The sequence below is a fragment of the Cladophialophora bantiana genome, assembly GCF_000835475.1.
Source record: "Cladophialophora bantiana CBS 173.52 unplaced genomic scaffold supercont1.1, whole genome shotgun sequence".
NCBI classification, from domain to species: domain Eukaryota; kingdom Fungi; phylum Ascomycota; class Eurotiomycetes; order Chaetothyriales; family Herpotrichiellaceae; genus Cladophialophora; species Cladophialophora bantiana.
In genome coordinates, this window is record NW_015971575.1 from 1,340,098 (window position 1) to 1,358,037 (window position 17,940).

Genomic DNA, 17,940 nt, shown 5'->3' on the forward strand with positions numbered 1-17,940 from the left:
TGTGGACCTGAGGCAACCAAAGTCAACATCTGCTCGTGAAGAACATCCCCTTCGTCTTCCATGTTTCAGACTCATCGAATTGATTCCCCTGTGTGAGCCGCAGGCTGTAGCAGAGCACTCCCAAATCCAGCACCCATGGGTCCAGGATTCTCGCCGGACTCTTGCTCTTGAACTCGCTTACCATCCATAACGCCCGAACGTGTTCTGATTAAAGCGAGAGCGGCAGAAGGCGCGCCGCCGAAGGTATCTATGACCATTTCCCCAGCCTCCTAGCGTTTTCTCGCATGTCCTAGTCGCACTCATTCAGCAAGCTCTCAGAGAGACAGCAGTTCCATCCAGAGTCAATCTCCTACCTAGGAAAGGGTTTCAGAGAAAAAAGGGATCGAGGAATTCACCAGGGGGAATGCAACGCTAACATTTACCTCTCCGTCGCAACTCTTCCTTAATTTTTATATATTTTTTGGTACATTATAATTTGAGTCTGGAGACACTAAATCGAACTTAGTAGATTACTCATTGCCCACTTAGCTCCTGCTGGATACTGTGGCAGAAGGAGTTAGCGTCATTTCCAGTTGCCACAAGTATCCGGATCGCAGACGTGAACAGATTATAGTGCTGTCCATCTACCTCTACTCCACTCAAATCACTGACTTTAGCCCAGGTGCGACCAGTGGCAGACGAGAACATTGAACTGAAGGCGGTGTGGAAGTCAGCTGGGGCCTCGAAAGAGGATGACAGGAAACGTATCATCAAGTAAGAGGAGACAGACGCTCGCAGGGGAAAGATATTGAATCGCCTATCATCCTAGACCTATCACAAGCCAAGAACCGATTAGGCAACTTCCCCCAAGGTCAATAGAGCACTGATCATGAACGCCATGACCAAAGAAGTGCATTGTGAGTTCTGGATCTTCCAAGTCGGCTCTCTTCTTGATCTTGCAGAGCCCAGTAAAATGGGAGATATTTGGTCCTGCTAGTCGCTCTACTGAACTGAATAAGATGGCCTCATTGGAGACAATATTCTATACGGCGCCTGGAGACACGAATCGCGAGCAGGCTTCCAAGATTTGACGGATAAATAGTCGGCCATAGTAGTGAAAATGATTTCGTATATTATCCATCCTGCATACGCCTCCTATATCTACCATTTGGTCACTTGCATAGGACCACAGGCGTTGAGAGACCGGCAGTGGAGGAGCCCGGAGCAGGATGGAAGCGGCGCAAATGGAGAAGTCTTTAGCAGACCTCGCGTTCTTCGCCCTGATCTCGCAATTACACCACTGGAAAGAAGGCATCTCTTGGTGCAAATCGATCTGCAAGCACATCATGTCAAGAGAGATGTTGAACCAAGGTTGGAGAAAGGTGGGGGTGCCGTCGGACGTCAGTTGCGGAGCAGCTAAAATCTCTGCCTCGCCGTGTTTTTGTTTGCTTGTATTGGACTCGCTTCGGGGTTGCAAATTCGACATGGTATTCCTATTGTGGATTGTAGGGAACCTATCCCCGCGTTATATCGCGCGCAATACGAAACATAACATGCAGCAGGCAAGACTAGTGGTGACAGCGGCGGTAGCTGTCCTGCTCTCACAACATTTCCCGGTAGCTTGTCTAAAATTTAAATGGTGTCGATGGCCCGGCCCTCAGCACTCCTTTGGGCTCTGAAACACCTAGCCCATGCGACATTTAAAGCGACCGGTCTATTCTATCACCTGATACGCACGACCCTAAATATTCTTTCCCATTTTTCCCCCATGTTAAACTGCTGCTTGTATATGCAACTTGGTCAACAGATTGTCCTACTGGGGTGCGAGGTTCCTCGAAACTAACATACGATGATTCGGCCTTCGTGAACGTGGTGGGCTGGGGTTGTCGTGCTCACTGAGACCCATCTCTCTCACCTGATAGACATTGCCGAAATCAATGGGAGTTGACAACAGGTAACGGTGTTGGCTTCAAGTTCCGGGCCAAGTTCTGTCGCTGCATGCATACCACCTTTCGCCACCGGTATTTTCAGCTCTGGTGGTGATGGGTGTTGTATGTCGCAGCAGCTTCTGCAACAGTGGAGTGACCTGCTGGGGAATAGACATGATATATTGTAGGATGCTTGATGTGAGGCATGTGGCACATTTCCAACTTATCTGGGATTCAGCGAGGACACTGTACAGTTGTTGCATCGTACCAATAACACAGAACAGCTGTCGTCAATCGAGCGAAGAACCGCTCGTTCTGCCGACTCTTGGTAGGTCTCCCTTGATTAGCATCGAACGATCTGACAACTACCTCAGATGGCGGAGCAGTGGAGGAGCTATCCGAGCTCCTAATCCTCTATGGGGCAATGAAAAGGCCACAAATCAAGGACAGTCTTCCCGATCTACCCCAACCCAACCATTACTTTCATTGAAGGCACCAGCACATGCGGGTAAGTCATCTGGTCATGCACAACGTTTGGAGACGGCGCTTACCAAATTGGCAAAGATTGAATGAAAGAAGTTCGATCAAATGCAGGCAGATACCACGGACTATTGCTCCATTCGGAGATGGATAAAGAGATGGACGATCTGGTAGAGATGTCGTTAAAGAGTCGCAGACACGTCTCTCAGGATTCAATTTCATTGGCAACTGCCAGTCTGTTATTCCGACCTCCTCACGTTTGCTGAGCAATTAAACAGACTTTCTGACCTGTTCTCCGTCCAGGTGGTTATATGACCTCCAAAATCGTTGCGCAGTGTGGTAGGCTCGTACCGCATGGAATGAACAAGGATTTTGTCGGACGAGCCGCCCGATCGATTCTCCCGCCTCGGCCCGACTTGTTTGGAAGGGAATGGGAAGATCCAATTGCACCTGACGGACTCGGCGGCTCAGGGGGAAGTGGCTTTCCTTTTGGCGTGTTCATGTCTGGACTGAATAAGTGTGCATAGCAAAATAGAGGTTATCCTGGAATATTGCCACATGATGAAAGACCTTGGCGCAAGACAGATATTCTGTGTCTGGGCTACTGCCAGCTCCTTCCCCACCGAATATCTCTAAGTCGAATATTCGGCGGATATCAAGAGCTTGGACCCTGTGCTAAGGCGTAAATGCGATCAGGGAAGAATTAGAAGCCCGCAGGAACTTCAAGGATCCTCGACTCCTCGTAATGGACGGGCTCGATGACTCGGATCTATCCGAACTGCAATATCTTCCCAAAATAGGAGGCCAGATGATAAATCACCACAGGGAGACTGAGCGTTGAAAGTCTGTCTTTGCGATCGCCTTGCAAAATGGGGAAGACGAGATGTGGCAGTTAGCCCGATTGAGGATATAACAAATTGAAGAGCTACAGGCGGTGATATTAGGGGAATTTTTGCGGGGACAAGATTTCGAATAAGTCGGAATAGTAATGCTTGCCTTACGGATTGAATCAATATAATAAGAGATTATAGTTTGAAACTCGAAATAGCTCATCTTTGATGTCTTTTTCCAGGCGATTTGTGGCTAGGATGTGCAGGCACCGTGGTTCCGAGTCGACGCGTGAGATTCGTCCCACCCGGCGGCCGCCGAGATAATTCAAACCATTCTTCACGATTTAGAAATTTGCCCAGAGCGTCTAGGATGATGGAATTTTCGCGCCGGGCAAGCCAACAGAGCTCTGGAGCAGTGACTGGATGGCGTCTCGGGGCCCTGCTTGCCAGGTGAGCAATTCATTCATCCGTGTCTCTTAGACACTCGTGACCGCCTCCTTCTTGACGCCATTGGGATTTGGTGCGTATAATGTACCCTTGGACCATTCCTCGCCCTCCATTCCTTTCTTCCACGTCGGGATCCAGTCCTTGGCGCCCTTCAGACCCGCGGCCTGGAAAGCTTGCTCGAAGTCGTGAATGATGTCGTTGATGTGCTCCAAGCCGAGACTGATGCGAATCATGTCGGGCGTGACACCTCCCTTGATCTTCTCTTGGTCAGGAATCTGCTGGTGGGTGGTTCGCCAGGGATGAATGATTAATGTCTTAGCATCACCGACGTTAGCCAGGTGAGAGCAGAGTTTGAGATTGTTGACAACGGCTTCGACTTCATCTATATTTCCTGCCACGCCGAAGGTGAGGACGGCTCCGGCTCCCTTCGGTAGAACACGCTGAGCGAGCTCGTAGTCGGGATGCGATTTCAGACCTGGATAGTTTACCCATGCAACACAGGGGTGCTTCTCAAGCCACTGTGCAAATGCAAGCGTGTTGGCGACGTGTCTGTCGGCGCGAACTGGAAGTGATTCGAGGCCCTGGAGAAAGAGCCAGGCGTTGAAAGGCGACATGCAGGGACCCAGATCTCTCATGGCATCCATGCGAAGCTTAGCTGCCAGAGCCTTGTAGCCATAAGTCTCCCAAAACCGCATGCCGTGGTAACCCTCGGACGGTTCAGTGAAACCGGGGAACTTGCCCGAGGCAGACCAGTCAAAGTGGCCTCCGTCAATCACAATTCCGCCCATCGATGTCCCATGGCCGCCGATCCATTTGGTGCATGAGGCCGTGACGATGTCGGCGCCTTGCTTGATTGGCTGCGCAAGATATCCGCCCATGCCGAAAGTGTTGTCCACGATCAGCGGGATACCCGCCTCGTGGCAGACATTAGCGATAGCGTTGATATCGGGTACATTGAATTGGGGATTTCCGATGGTTTCAATGTACACGGCCCTGGTCTTGTCATCGATCAGTTTTTTGATCCCTTGCGGGTCTTGTCCCTGCATGAACTTGCAAATGATGTTGAACTTCTTCATGTAAACTCTGAATTGATTGTGTGTGCCGCCGTATAGGTTCATGGTGCTGATATAGTTGTGACCTGGCTCGCACACTGAGGTAATGGCCATAAATTGGGCGGCATGGCCGCTGGCGGTAGCGACGGCCCCCACACCCCCTTCGAGCATCGCCATCCTGGTCTCGAACACCGAGTTTGTGGGATTACCCATTCTAGTATACACATAGCCGTCCTTTGACCATGCGAATTTACTTGCACCATCCGAGGCGTCGGTGAAGTTGTAGGCGCATGTTTGATACAGGGGCACAGCCCTTGAACCGTTGATGGGGTCTGGCTGCTGTCCACCGTGCAGAGCGACAGTCTCATATTCTGGAGCTTTGCTCACCTCCCCCAGGTGCCCGGAAACCATATTTCGTTGTATCTGTTGTCGTGGGTAGAAAGGGGCAATGAATGTGTGGTGAGACAGAAACCGTGGATTAACTGAGGTTATGAAGATATAGACACATTCAGTGGCGGTAACGACAGGTGTCTATCTCGACATATTGTATATTCAACGTACTACTCTCAGACAACCAACGTCGTCGAAACGTATACTGTATCGCGGCCTTTGCTACGAATAAAGATAACGCAGCTGCTTATCTCGACAAATACCGGCGAATGGAGGATAGCAAACCCGGGAAAGAAGAACACGCTTGCCACTCAAGCGTGACAACTTGCTTTGGATCTCTAATTAACAAGTGTTTGCTCCCTGGTGACCAGGATGAAGTGCATGCCTGCATCATCTAGTTTTCTCTCCAAAGGCCGAAGAAAGATGTCGTTTGCTGATTGGTCCCTTTAAAGAAGTGTGGCGAACGCCGCTTATCAAAAGCAAAGCCCGCGGTCCGGGAAGGACATCAGATGACATTGAGCCCTGACCTGTTCCTCACAGACGATTCTGCATATGGGAGATTCTTCCGCGCTCATATTGATAGGGCATCGTTGGATATCATTGTTGAACTAATCTCGGGCCATAAGTTGATTGACTGATTAAGAAGAAAGAGAAGTTCCATCCGTGACAGAAGAGGCTTAAATACCAGCCCAGCACGTGCCAAGTTGATGCAGTGCCAAGAGTACCCTATCTTGCCTAATAAGGCTAGTCCAACAAGACTCAGGGGTTGGAGTCAATTGGAGGGGGAAGAGGAGAAAGTATTCTGGCCAGGAATTCGGACGACTGTCGCAGATGGCAGAGGCACAGGGTTGTCAAAGATTTTTTTACGTTCTATCTGGAAGCTAGAAAAGGTATTTTCAGGAGACGCCAAACCCGATTCCTGAAGGTATGTGGAAGGGAGGCGCACGAATCATGTTCAGTAAAGCCATGGACCTAGAGATGTTAGATCAGTATGCTGGAGGAGGGAAATGGTGATGTTTATGGCTCACCTCTTATGAGAGAAATCTCGCGCTCTGCGTGTCCGGGAATTCGCATGACTTGCGAATGGATGACCTCCATGGCCAAGAGCGCGTCTTGCGTCCTTACAACAAACGAAATATTGATCTCACTCGCTCCTTGCGAAATCAAATGAATATTGATCCGAGCGCTTGCCAAAGCGGAGAAGATTTCAGCTGCTATCCCTACCATGTTTTTCATTTTATGACCGACCACCGAGATGATTGACATTTTCGGCACGATGCTGGCTGAGCCGAACTCTTCGAGTTCTGACAGGGCTTCTTCAATTGAATCGGAGACATTCACCAATCCATAAGCCGATACAGCCAGGCTGAGCGACTGACGGCTGCTGCTTGCCAAGTCGACAGAAAGCTGATGCTGTCCAAGGATGCCGATAATCTGACCAAGGAAAGCTGGTGGAGGGAGCTTGCCGTTCGAAGTTATATTGACGAGAGTGATTAAATCTTTTGCTGTAATGGCGGTAGGAACTCGTTTGGCCTGGTCTTTGCCGTAGTACCCGTTTGAAGTCATGAATAATGAACGACTGATCTCCATCTCCGTAGAATTGGGTGCTTGCACTGGACTCGGGCTAGGCGTTGTCGAGTAGACGACAGTGCCGGCCCCGGCAGGATCCTTCACATTCTTCAAGCGCAGGTTTATGTCTTCCTTGTTCAGAAGTGACATTGTCAGAGGGTGGATCACCTCGCTGCCGTAATATGTCAACTCGACCGCCTCCTCCAGCGTTATCATCGGCAGAACTCTGGCTGTTGATACTTTCGTAGGATCGGCTGTGAAGATACCAGCAACCTCCTTCCATATCTGGAGCTCCTCAGCATCTAATGAGACCGCACACAGCGCGGCACATAGATCCGAATATCCACGGCCGATGGTATGCAGTAGCGAATGTGGCATGGAGCCAAAAAAACCTGTAACGACTGGTATTTTCCCCGTTGCAGAGCACCGGAGGATTGCATCTTTGACAGCGTCTCGAAGTCCCTGGAGGTATAGAATAGGGTTTTGTTTGTAGGCTGCTTGCTGTTCACGAGTTGAACGCTTGTCCGCTGTTTGGACAATATTTTCTAGATTCACCATCTCTGCTTCAACACCTCTGAGTGACAACGCGGCAGCAACCACCAGGCAGGATAGTTTCTCTCCAACACCAAGCACCTTGTCTTGCGCTCTGTCAGAAGCTTCGCCGATGACCTGGGTGGCCCGTAAGAATCTTCTCAAGGCTTCACATTCTTTGATAATCTTCTGTCTTAACAGCTGAATGATCTTCGAGGCGGATTGCAGGGCACTCTCATTGGGTAGAGATGCTGCAACCAAAAGATGCTCACTCTGAATGATATCGACAACTTCGTCGAAATCAACCGTACTTGCATCCTCTGACACAGCGCAAGCTAGCGCCTTTAGGAGAAGACTCGTTGTACCGGCTGACTTGCTTGCGCTAGATCGCGCCGAGCAAATCACTGCGACGTTGTAGTCTTTCAGGTATTGTGGAATAATAGATGCTGTAATCGTGTCCAGCAGCTTGCCAACACTGGTGCCGCCATATTTCTGAACAAGCCATGGTCGATATTCCTCTGTTCGTGCAATCATTTTGTTCCCTCTTGCCCTGTTTTGTTTGCAAGGTATAGCGCCGCAATGAGAGAAAATAATACAAAGGCCACATCCAAAAGGACTATAACCGGACAATGTTATACAGATAATGCTCCTTTCAGATGGCCTAGTGGATGACGGAGATGGGGGCCAGGACGACAAGTCTGGAACCTGCAGTCCCCGAACATCAACCAAGCGAGTAGATAAGGGCAGAACCACACTCCGACGGGGATTGACCTGATTTCGGCCCAAAATTTTTCGATTTCGACATAGTCTATCCTCAAACTCCGGGCAGACTAGATCGGGATTGACCGATGGCCTTCAAATGCGAGTCCATCATATGGGATTCCGAAACGGACGAGGCTTCCTAGCTAGCAAGCCATGAATTTGGCCATTGTGCAAGTTAACCTGAGGAAAGGATCACAGCCCAAAGGCTGAGCTATTGAGACAATGTGGAACATTCTTTTGGCCATTATGTAACAACAGAAGAAAAAATGATCTATCAAGCATCCCACAAGAACATACAATCATTAAAAAGATTCCAACTCGCCAAACACGCTATCCGTTACAACTTCTCCGTTATCGTCTTCGTCACCGCCGAAAACAGGACCTTCGAAGATGTTGGCATTGTGGCCCCTAAGGAATGTACTGATCGATTCTTCCATGGCCGACATTTCTAGCAGAAAGCCGTCATGTCCATCGGAAGAATCAAGCTTCATAAGTTTTGCTCGAGGTAGAGAATTTGCCAAGAGTGTCTGCTGTTCAGACGGAAACAACAGGTCTGAATCTATGCTTACCACAAGTGCAGGTGCTGTACATGTTGCCAGAACGGCGGCCACGCTTTCAGTGCTGGGATGCTCTTCAGACGACAATAGCATTGTTGCAGTCCGCCCTCTTGTAATATCGTGAGAGTCCATCTTTCGCAAAAGGTGGATGTAGCAATTGGCGTCAAAACGCTTCAAAAACTTGTCCGCTTGGTACTGCATATAGCTTTGGGCTGAGTATATTGTAATCGGTCCGAAATTTTGCGCCTCTCTTTTCGAGGCGGCTGTCTCGGGGATGTCGTCTCCTGCCTCAGTTGGTGGTGGAGAAGGTAAGGAGGTCATCGGTCTTGAGAAAGACTGCGACGGCTGTTTTGACCCAGACTTGCGTCGACCGAATCGTGATTCAAAAGAAGTGTATGATCGGTAGGTGAGCATTCCGATCATTCTTGCGGCCCCCAAGCCTTGTGCGGGCTGACTTTGAGGATGCGGAGCATAGTACCCTCCGCGAAATTGTGAATCGGCTTGGATACACCGTATTTGCGATGTGTTCCAAGAAATCCCCCATGCGGTCTGATAAGCTGAGGTCGATACGGGGATGATTGTCTTAACGTAACCTGGAGGTGTACACAAAGGCCACTCAAGGGCAATCATGCCGCCCATCGATCCACCGATGACCGATGCAATCCGTTTGACTCCCAGCGTGTCAAGAACCATTTTCTGTATCCTCACATCGTCTCTAAAAGTTGTATCTGGAAAGCTTGGCCCATAGGGTTTCCCGGTGATTGGGTTTGTGCTTAATGGTGATGCAGAGCCGTACGGCGACCCGAGTGAATTGAAGCAAATGGCAAAGAATCGGCTTGTATCAATAGCCTTTCCTCGGCCGATCAAAGGTTTCCACCAATCCTCCACGTCACTGCTTCCAGTGAGTGCATGGCAGATTAAGAGAACATTGTCTCCCTCCTCATTCAAGGTGCCCCAGGCGTTGTAGGCTATAGGTACTCGGTGGAGCTGTTGACCCGATTCTAAAGTAAACGTGGGTATGATAGCAGTTTTCAAGTTTCGCACTAGGCTCGTGTAATAATTGCATTCTGGCTGAGAGTTGAGTTCTACCCGAGGATTAGAGAATGACATTGAAGACCCTTGGAAAAGTTCAACATACCGACGTTCATTGCGCCTTTTCTTTCGGGGTCGCCTAGAGAGACGCGTAGGATTTCGTGTCTCGTAAAAGCCATGCTTTCTCGAACTGCTCTTCCTGATTGTTACGAGGTATTGTTTGTGTGCTATATCGATAGACCAGAGGCACTTCATCGGGTCCACCCGTTATTGAACGTGTGGAGCAACCCATAAGGCTTAGGCGAGGACAAGTATCTTTCGGTGTTTGCTTTTCGGGCTTTGCTTTGAAACGGTTCCCCCAGAGTCCGGAAAGTGGGTCAGACACCGGAAACCACCACGGAGTACCTTGCACTTGTACACCACTGCGATATTGAAATTCTCAAGTGTCCGTGATAGGCTGAAAAATATGAAATTAAAGTTGGATATCTGGTCAGAGCCAGACGCGGAGGTCAATCTCTGAAGCGCAAAAGGATGTCGTGTTCTGGCCAAAGTCCTGCTGGTTGCACAAAGCACAGCCTTCGGTAACAGTTATGTCTACATCGGCAAGTTTTAAGGTTGCCGCCGTACAAGCAGCTCCGGTCGCATTCGATCTCCCTGCGTCGTTACAGAAAGTCAGACACTTCACCAAGGCCGCTGCGCAAGAATGCGCTGATCTCGTTGTCTTTCCAGAGGGGTTCCTCAGCGCATATCCGTGGCGTTACGCCTTTGATGCCACGATAGGAGCACGAGAGCCTCGCGGCCGCCAATGGTATTCAAAATACTACAATTCGGCAGTGGCGATTCCGTCTCCCGCATTTGAGGAGCTCCGGATGATTGCACGAGACTACAACGTGTTTCTGTCACTTGGGATAATCGAGAAAGAACGAGGAACCCTGTATTGCACAGCAGTACTCCTCTCGAGAACTGGCGACTTGCTGTACGCCCATCGAAAACTCATCCCCACAGTATGTTTTCCTTCCTTGGATATTAAGATTGCAGCAACTGATGATTGTTTCTCACAGGCAGCCGAAAGACTCGTGTGGGGAAGAGGAGCAGGAGATGGCCTTCAGGTTGTGGATACGGAGATTGGCCGTGTAGGCGGACTCATCTGCTGGGAGAACTATATGCCTGCTGCGAGACTGTCTTTATATCAACAAGGGATCGAGGTCTACATTGCACCGAACGCGGATGACTTGCCTGCATGGGTGGCATCGATGCAACACATCGCCAAAGAAGGCCGTTGTTTCGTTATTTCATGCAACCAGTTCTGCCAGGTGGCCGATTTTCCGTCTGACTATCCACCCTTCTCACCTGGACATCATGACAGACAACGAGATGGCTCTCCTTGGACCCCCGACGCCATTCTCAGCCACGGCGGCTCTTGTATCGTCGGACCATTGGGCACATTTATTGCCGAACCCGTCTGGGATCGGGAAGAGATCATCTATGGGCAACTACGGATGGACGATCTCATACAGGCCAGAATGGACTTCGATCCGGTCGGCAGCTATGCGAGGCCTGATATTTTCACGCTAACCGTTAATAGAAGGCCTGGAGACCATGTCGTTTTCAGCGAGTGAGCAAGGCGTAGTCTTCCGATCCAGAGCCTCGCTACCTGTTATGTGGCGTGACTAGTTGCCAGATACCTACCAAGTAGATACATGGAATATCATACATAGCTCCAGAAGACCCCCTCCCGCCACGAGCAATCTAGGTATGTTTACCTAGTGTAGTTAGAACCTTTGGGCGACTAGGCTAGCGTACCCCTCTAATTGGGTGATAAGAAGAGTTGCTTATCTCTACGAAGGATTGCTCACCACATAACCACACGCACTGGGTAACAAAGGGTGCCAAGTCCGGGGGCCCCAAGTCAACAGCAACTTTCTCCTGATTAATATATCACCTGGAGTCTCCCTTCTGATGTGCGCGTCCATCTCGTCGCCCAAATTCCCCCGCTCACAACACCCTAGTTGACGCCGAGTCTTGCAAGTTGGGAAGCGCCATAAGAGCACTTCAAAAGCCTCACGCTCTTTAATACGTATGAGACTCTGGGAAGTCAGGGCCCCGAATCTCCCCTGCATGCCTCATGTCTACTTCTGCCGTCATGGATAACGGGCCCAGGGCGCCCAGTCAAAGCCGCCGAAGGAAAAATATCATGCCGCCGGTGAAGGTGGCGTGTACATCTTGGTAAGCGCTGCTGGATCGAGCGTCTACTTGCGAATTCCTCTTATAACTGCGATCAAGCCGTGCGTCTCGAACACGATGTGATGCCAAGGCTACATGTAACAATGTATGTGGTGGGTGGTGCTGTGATTGATTTGGACCGTGCCTGATATTGTTTTCAGTGTCTGATCAGGGGCAAAGAATGCCGCTATGTCAAAAGCAATCGTGGCGGGCCTCGGGTGTCGCGCAAAAAGGCCTTTATGGCAGTAGAAAGGCAACGGCGGGCCGACGAAGCAGCATTTCAGACTCAAGAAATTGCCCCAGACATTAATATTGATTGGGATGCACTGATCCTGTCGTCTGAAGAGATACATAACGACCTCATTGCCACCATGATTGCCCCCGGAGCCGGGTTGATCGACGTCGATGATGAGGATGACTGCGATCAAATTTTTGACAGTATTTTCATGCCGCCCTCCGAAGGCGACGACACAATCAATACCTTGGACGACGATCCACACGGAAAACCCTACACGCCAATCACTCGGAGCTATCAAGACAACGAAGCCATTCTCAATGCCTACTACATCTTCATCCATCCGTACTTCCCAATCCTGCCGCCGCCAGTGACGACATTGCAAGTTGATGACCCGGCAAGCGAATCGAAATTCTTCGAGCCAGCATCCTCTCTGGTAATGGCATTAATGGCGATTCTTGTTCTGATCCCCCATCCTGAAGACGAGTACCCGGACAGTGATGAATCTGTGTGTCTCAGAAGGCAGCGAGCGCACTCATTCTCCCAGATGGCCATGGAGAGCATCGAGATTGAGACCGAGCTGCTCGAATCTATCACAAACCCGTCCGAAGCCTTGGATCATCGTCGACCATCGGTCGATCGCGAAAAGCTCCATCCATGTGTGCCAGTGGAGCTGGAAGGTGTTCTGGCGCACTTATTGCTGAGTATCTATGAATATGCTCAGCGGGGGAATCTGGCGAAAATGAGAAATCGAGCCAGCCAAGCATATGATGCTGCTATCAGACTCTGCCTGCACGACATCTCTGATCTGTCTTTGGACGAATACACAGAAGCGCGCCGACGCGCCTGGTGGATGACGGTAAGTCGATGAGCCATGTCTGGTGAAGAATACCCGCTGAACTGGATCCTAGTATATCGTCGTTCTGCAGGCCTCCATTGTTAGCAGCACGGTAAGTTTTATCATTACGGATCGATGGCAACCACTGTCTAATCCGGTTGAACCAGCCTCCAATCATCTCGATTGATTTTCATCAGTTCAAGACTCCTTTGCCCACAGCGCCAGCGGACCCTGACGCGTGGCCGTTCTTCATCGAAGCCCAGCAGTGCATCCTAAGGTGTACCCAGTACACTGTAGCGCTGAAGAAGGCCCTCGAAACCGGTCTGGGGGACAGTACGCTGGATCAGAGGAAAGCCATACTTGAGAGTGGCATGGACTCAGTGCTTGTTAGATATGCGTCCTCCTCGACCGAACCGTCCGCCCTGTCGCCTACAGATGCCGAAGAACACACTCTGGCCAAATCGCTGCGGTTGCAGGCGCTGATCAAGCTGAACAGTGCAAGGATCAAACTCCACCGATATCGCGCTTTTCAAGATGTCCCAATATTTACTCGTCGTCACTGCGATCTAGATCAAGCCGACACATCTTCTCCGCGCCCGCTTGGATGTTCCTGTCATGCCATGTTACCATCTGCATTCTCCAACACTTCACCCAGAGGCTTTCAGTCCGGCAGCTTTCCTGGGCCTTGGTCGCAGTCGCCCAACGGGGCCTCTTTAGATGCATCTAGCGACCACGCCGACGCGCTGACCAAGGGAATATCGATTACTGACCTGCCAGCAGCAAAGACTTGTCTCAAAGCCGCCCTGGCCATCGGTCGGGCATTTGAATCGTTCCCTTACCCCAATCCAATGCAGTTGCCACTCCCTATGCTTTCTTCACCAATGCTGTCATCTGTCTCCTCCACTCCGACTCCACGAACTATGCCTTCATTTGCCTGCTGCGCCATGCAGAGCTGTTATACCTTGCTCACCCTGTGCTACAAAAGCCTAGAAATGCGGTGCGTCAACCAAAGGAGTTCCGCTGCCGACAAGGGCCTTGAGGATTTGTATGCCGGGGTTGGCCGAGTTCTGAGGGCGCTGCAAAATTATGCAATCGCGTTTGAGGCTCTGAATGGCATGACCCGTAAGTTTGTTTCGCCCCGACCGCGAGAAGTCTGATGCTGATTCGACTTCAGAGCAGGTAGAGGAAGCCCTTGAGGTGCTGAAGCGTCTACGACAGCACAATACCTGATCGGATTATTTTCCTCGTTTGAAGAATGGATGAAATATCGAGTCGTGGCATGAATGATACCAGCTGACATGGACATTGATTTTGCTGAGAGCACAGTTGAGAGGAGGGAGATATCAAAAGGGGCTCAATCGCTCAGGAGACGAAGAGGTTTGGGACCTTAAGGCGGCAGTTTTAGAAGTGCCAAGAAGTGGAGACGCAAGCGGCTCATCTCTCGGCCAAAACTGGAGGCCATCATCCATCATCCATCATCCATTATCAGCCACATCGCCATGTTAACCGTCTGCGTGTCCCTTGGATTCATGCCCTACAGTGAGAGTGACTTGGTTGGGATATTCCAGCCTTATGAATACGGGGTGGCCATCCCTGAATCACCCCCTATCCCCTCTAATTGAGGTAGTTTTCGCTGGCTACATGTCCACTTCCAACTTCATACTATGCCTGACCATCTCTGAAAAGCGGTTTCGATGCAAATCCACTGGAAATGCAATCATTTACGAATACCTGTTACTTAAGAAACAGTGCTGAATTTCTACATCTAGAAGCTAAGGGTTTATAAATGATAACCATAAGTAGAAGACTTCGCTAGGGCAATTGCGTCTTTGGAGCATTTAGTCGCGATTTCCTGAGACTTATGAAAACTTCTAACATCGTCGGCACCACTATGTGTTGTGCAGCACGTATCTTCAAGACGTTCGCATATGGTGATTCGAGCATTGACCGAAAGCTTCTATGTGAATGGCGATCCCATTTGGACTCCTGTTAGAGCTGCTGCCGTATCACCTAACTATGTTAAGCTTCTCAGTAACAGATCCATGATAGTATGAACTGGGAGTAGGAGACGCAAGATATGAGTGGTCGTTGTTACAAAGAACGGTACGGTTCTATAGCTAACATGAATTGGCTACGAAGGGAGTGTCAGCTATCTAGGGTAATGAACGTGTATATATTGTAACAGAGCACTTCAGGGTTCGGCGTTCACGTGCAACAACGCGCAGAGGCCTGTCCAGCAGGTCGGGAATCGAGAACGCGTTTCTGGTTGGCACTGACAAGACAACACCACCAACACCACCCAGAGGAGCGGTGGCTAGGGCTGCGAACACCTAGTACAGCGGCAGCATCGAGAAACAGGACAGGATTGGTCAAACACTCAGGAATTAGGTAGACGGCACTTAAAGGCTATGGAATTCATGATACTCTGTTCGACTGTAAAGAATGGCACTCTGCCAGCCCATTTTGGTTTGACATGTGACTAGACAACTTCTCCCCCTTTTGCTACCACTCTACCAGCCCTGCACAGCACTGCACAGCCACTTTGCGTTGTTACAATATCTACGGCGATAGCTAGTATAACGATCGCGAATGACATTCTACCTTCACGAGTCGGCTTTAAACAGTTCTACGTCAGGCAGCGACGAATGAGGACGGACACAGACGATGACTTGCTGAGAAAGGCGAAACGCATGGGTCACATATATCGGGTTCTTAAAACAACAACCCGCAGTATTAATTCGGAGATTTTAGTTGCAAAAAAACTAAGCTTTTAGATGCGACGAAACTCTTCGTAGGTCAAGATATATTCGGTCTAAGTCATCTACTCGATGTCTCGATCGTCACTATAGATGGTCTTTACCTTTACCTCGATATGCCACGGGAGTTATCACTTAATTGAAACTTAGTTGGAAGAGCGTATGTCGTGCCTAATAAAATTGAACGGGATGGGAAGCCATTTGACTTCGTATTAGATCGCGGGCATCCTAATGGATATTACACCGACCTAACAGATGGAGTACCTGACTTCACTGAGATCTCAATACTTACACAAGAGTATATTCGCTCTCTAAGGATAAAAAGGATGCAGCCGTTCATGTTGGTGAGTTATGGGAACCGACAGAGTAACAAAATCGTCTCGTTCGCACACAGTGCCGACACAGCCGAGAAAGTTGAGTGTCATTCTATTCATGGAAAGGAGATCATTGTCGGAAGAGGCGGCGAGCAATTTCGCTTCACATTGCTGTCTCTCGAGACGAACCGACTGTCGGAATCAAAGGCGCGCTGTATTTTGCGAATGAATGTCTCCAATGCTGTTTTCGGGCTGCTACGGGTGTAGACGATGGTCAATCGGTATTTCTTATTTTATGACTGTCCCGGCTTTCCTACAATTCAACGTTTTCAATATTATTTTAAAGTATAAGTAGATGCTGCAGATGCTCAAGGTTTCAATCTCCATTCTCTGAGGTGGTTGGATTGGCGTAGTTAGCAGATCGTTTCTTAAAGCCTAAAAGATCTTTTAACAACCCAGCACGCCTCTTACTTACAATTACGCACATGAGCATATTTAAGCCTCCTTAGAGCTGGTTCAGGATCTTCTACAACTAGGAGCCCGATTGTGATCCCGAGCTACTGTGTAAGTGAATCAACGGCCTGCCATTAACCCCGTGTTGCAAGGACGATGCTGCGGCCTTACAAGGACTTGCGATTTTAGTCCATGCTTAAGATGCGTAGTGGACAAAAACTCCTCACTTGCCAAGCTGGTTACCGGTTGACCTGAAACCTGCACCGTTGTCATGGAGAGGGAACGATCCTTAGAAAGCTAGTGGAGATCGAAGTTGGGAAGATGCAGATGTTAAACTCAATGCTACGCTGAATCCAGACGGCGTCAGAGGAGGTCGGCTTCGTGCGAATGGAATCTACCTGGACACAACCAGCGATATTGTTGACGAACAACTAAGCCACTACGACTTCCGTGAGTCTCCCAAGAACAACAGGTTTTGGATAAGCGTATGGACTCTTGCGGCAGGGCTCAATGAGAGGTACCCGGTTGAATGGTATTTCCCTAGATGGAATGCAAGACTCTAATGTAGATTATTCTATACTGGTTAAAGCTATCCTCTGCGCAGCACTCAAACAATTACAGCCAGCGGCTTCGAGGTCTTCTGTTGAACGATATTATCGGGCACGTACAGAAACATTCATCCAGCTCCGGATTCCGCTGGTCTTCCGTCTTTGCATCCTTCATCCGTGCATTTGCTCGGATGTACGCCTCAGATCAGACGTACACTATGTATAAAGTCTCTATCTTGCTCTTGTCGGGGTCGTTACGCCAGCGCCATTCCCGTGCAGATTGGCAGCAACAGCTTCACAAATTGGAATCGGTTCGAGACCTTGACAGGTCCCTTTCCGCTCTCTCTTTTGCATGAACCTCCAACATCGCCATTCGCACCCAAGAAATCTTCAGATCTCCTTTGCAACGTAATGAGCATGAAGTGAGAGTCCTCCGCTCATGGGACTTGGAGACCCAAAGATATCAGTCTCTGACTGGTCAGTCTCGACTAGCATCCCTCGCTGAACACCACCATGCCTATAGCGATTTCGAAAGAGAGTTGAGGTATACATCGAACTCTAAGGCCGTACATTTGGGTATCGGAGCACAGAGTCTTAAGCGGGAGGACGAAGTGTGGATATTGGGCCGGGCGAAGACACCTATGATTTTGCCAAGGGCTGAGGGGCAGGCCATAGTGGACGAGGAGACGAGAGGGAAGGAAAGGTCAGAAGACAAAGGCGGACCAGAAAATACAACTGAGAATAAGAGAGTAGAGTCTAGTACTGCCGTTAGCGGAGAAGGCGATGGCAACGCGATCAATGATGCCGAGCCGGCGGAAGCCGCAGAAATGGAGGCATGCGAAGACCGGACTGACGAAGAGGCAGACAATAACGACGACGGCGGTCCGACTTGCGGCGCCCCTTCCGCGCCATCCTTGACGCCAGTCTAAGCCTTGACGGTGATCGAGATCACAGCTCCAACAGCCAAGGAAGCACGAAACATCAAAACCCGAAGAGGAAGAAAATGCAGAGCGACG

The 17,940-nt window shown here is 49.8% G+C and overlaps 4 protein-coding genes across 4 annotated transcripts; 1 reads left to right on the forward strand and 3 right to left on the reverse strand.

Annotated features, from left to right (window-relative positions):
* Window positions 1-3,693: 3,693 nt before the first annotated feature.
* Window positions 3,694-5,127, reverse strand: Z519_00491 (uncharacterized protein; the record flags this gene model as incomplete). Its single annotated transcript, XM_016758248.1, has 1 exon — window positions 3,694-5,127. The coding sequence occupies one exon, from the start codon at window positions 5,125-5,127 to the stop codon at window positions 3,694-3,696; it is 1,434 nt and encodes a 477-aa protein (XP_016625497.1).
* Window positions 5,128-6,123: 996 nt separating this feature from the next.
* Z519_00492 (uncharacterized protein) lies at window positions 6,124-7,740 on the reverse strand (the record flags this gene model as incomplete). The annotated part of the gene is made up of 1 exon (XM_016758249.1): window positions 6,124-7,740. The coding sequence occupies one exon, from the start codon at window positions 7,738-7,740 to the stop codon at window positions 6,124-6,126; it is 1,617 nt and encodes a 538-aa protein (XP_016625498.1).
* A 530-nt stretch (window positions 7,741-8,270) lies between these two features.
* On the reverse strand, window positions 8,271-9,736 carry Z519_00493 (homoserine O-acetyltransferase; the record flags this gene model as incomplete). The annotated part of the gene is made up of 2 exons (XM_016758250.1): window positions 8,271-9,610; window positions 9,664-9,736. 2 exons carry the CDS (start codon window positions 9,734-9,736, stop codon window positions 8,271-8,273), a joined length of 1,413 nt encoding a protein of 470 aa, XP_016625499.1.
* A 411-nt stretch (window positions 9,737-10,147) lies between these two features.
* Window positions 10,148-14,010, forward strand: Z519_00494 (uncharacterized protein; the record flags this gene model as incomplete). Its single annotated transcript, XM_016758251.1, has 6 exons — window positions 10,148-10,561; window positions 10,619-11,134; window positions 11,742-11,783; window positions 11,942-12,874; window positions 12,927-12,965; window positions 13,021-14,010. The coding sequence occupies 6 exons, from the start codon at window positions 10,148-10,150 to the stop codon at window positions 14,008-14,010; spliced, it is 2,934 nt and encodes a 977-aa protein (XP_016625500.1).
* Between the last annotated feature and the right edge of the window lie 3,930 nt (window positions 14,011-17,940).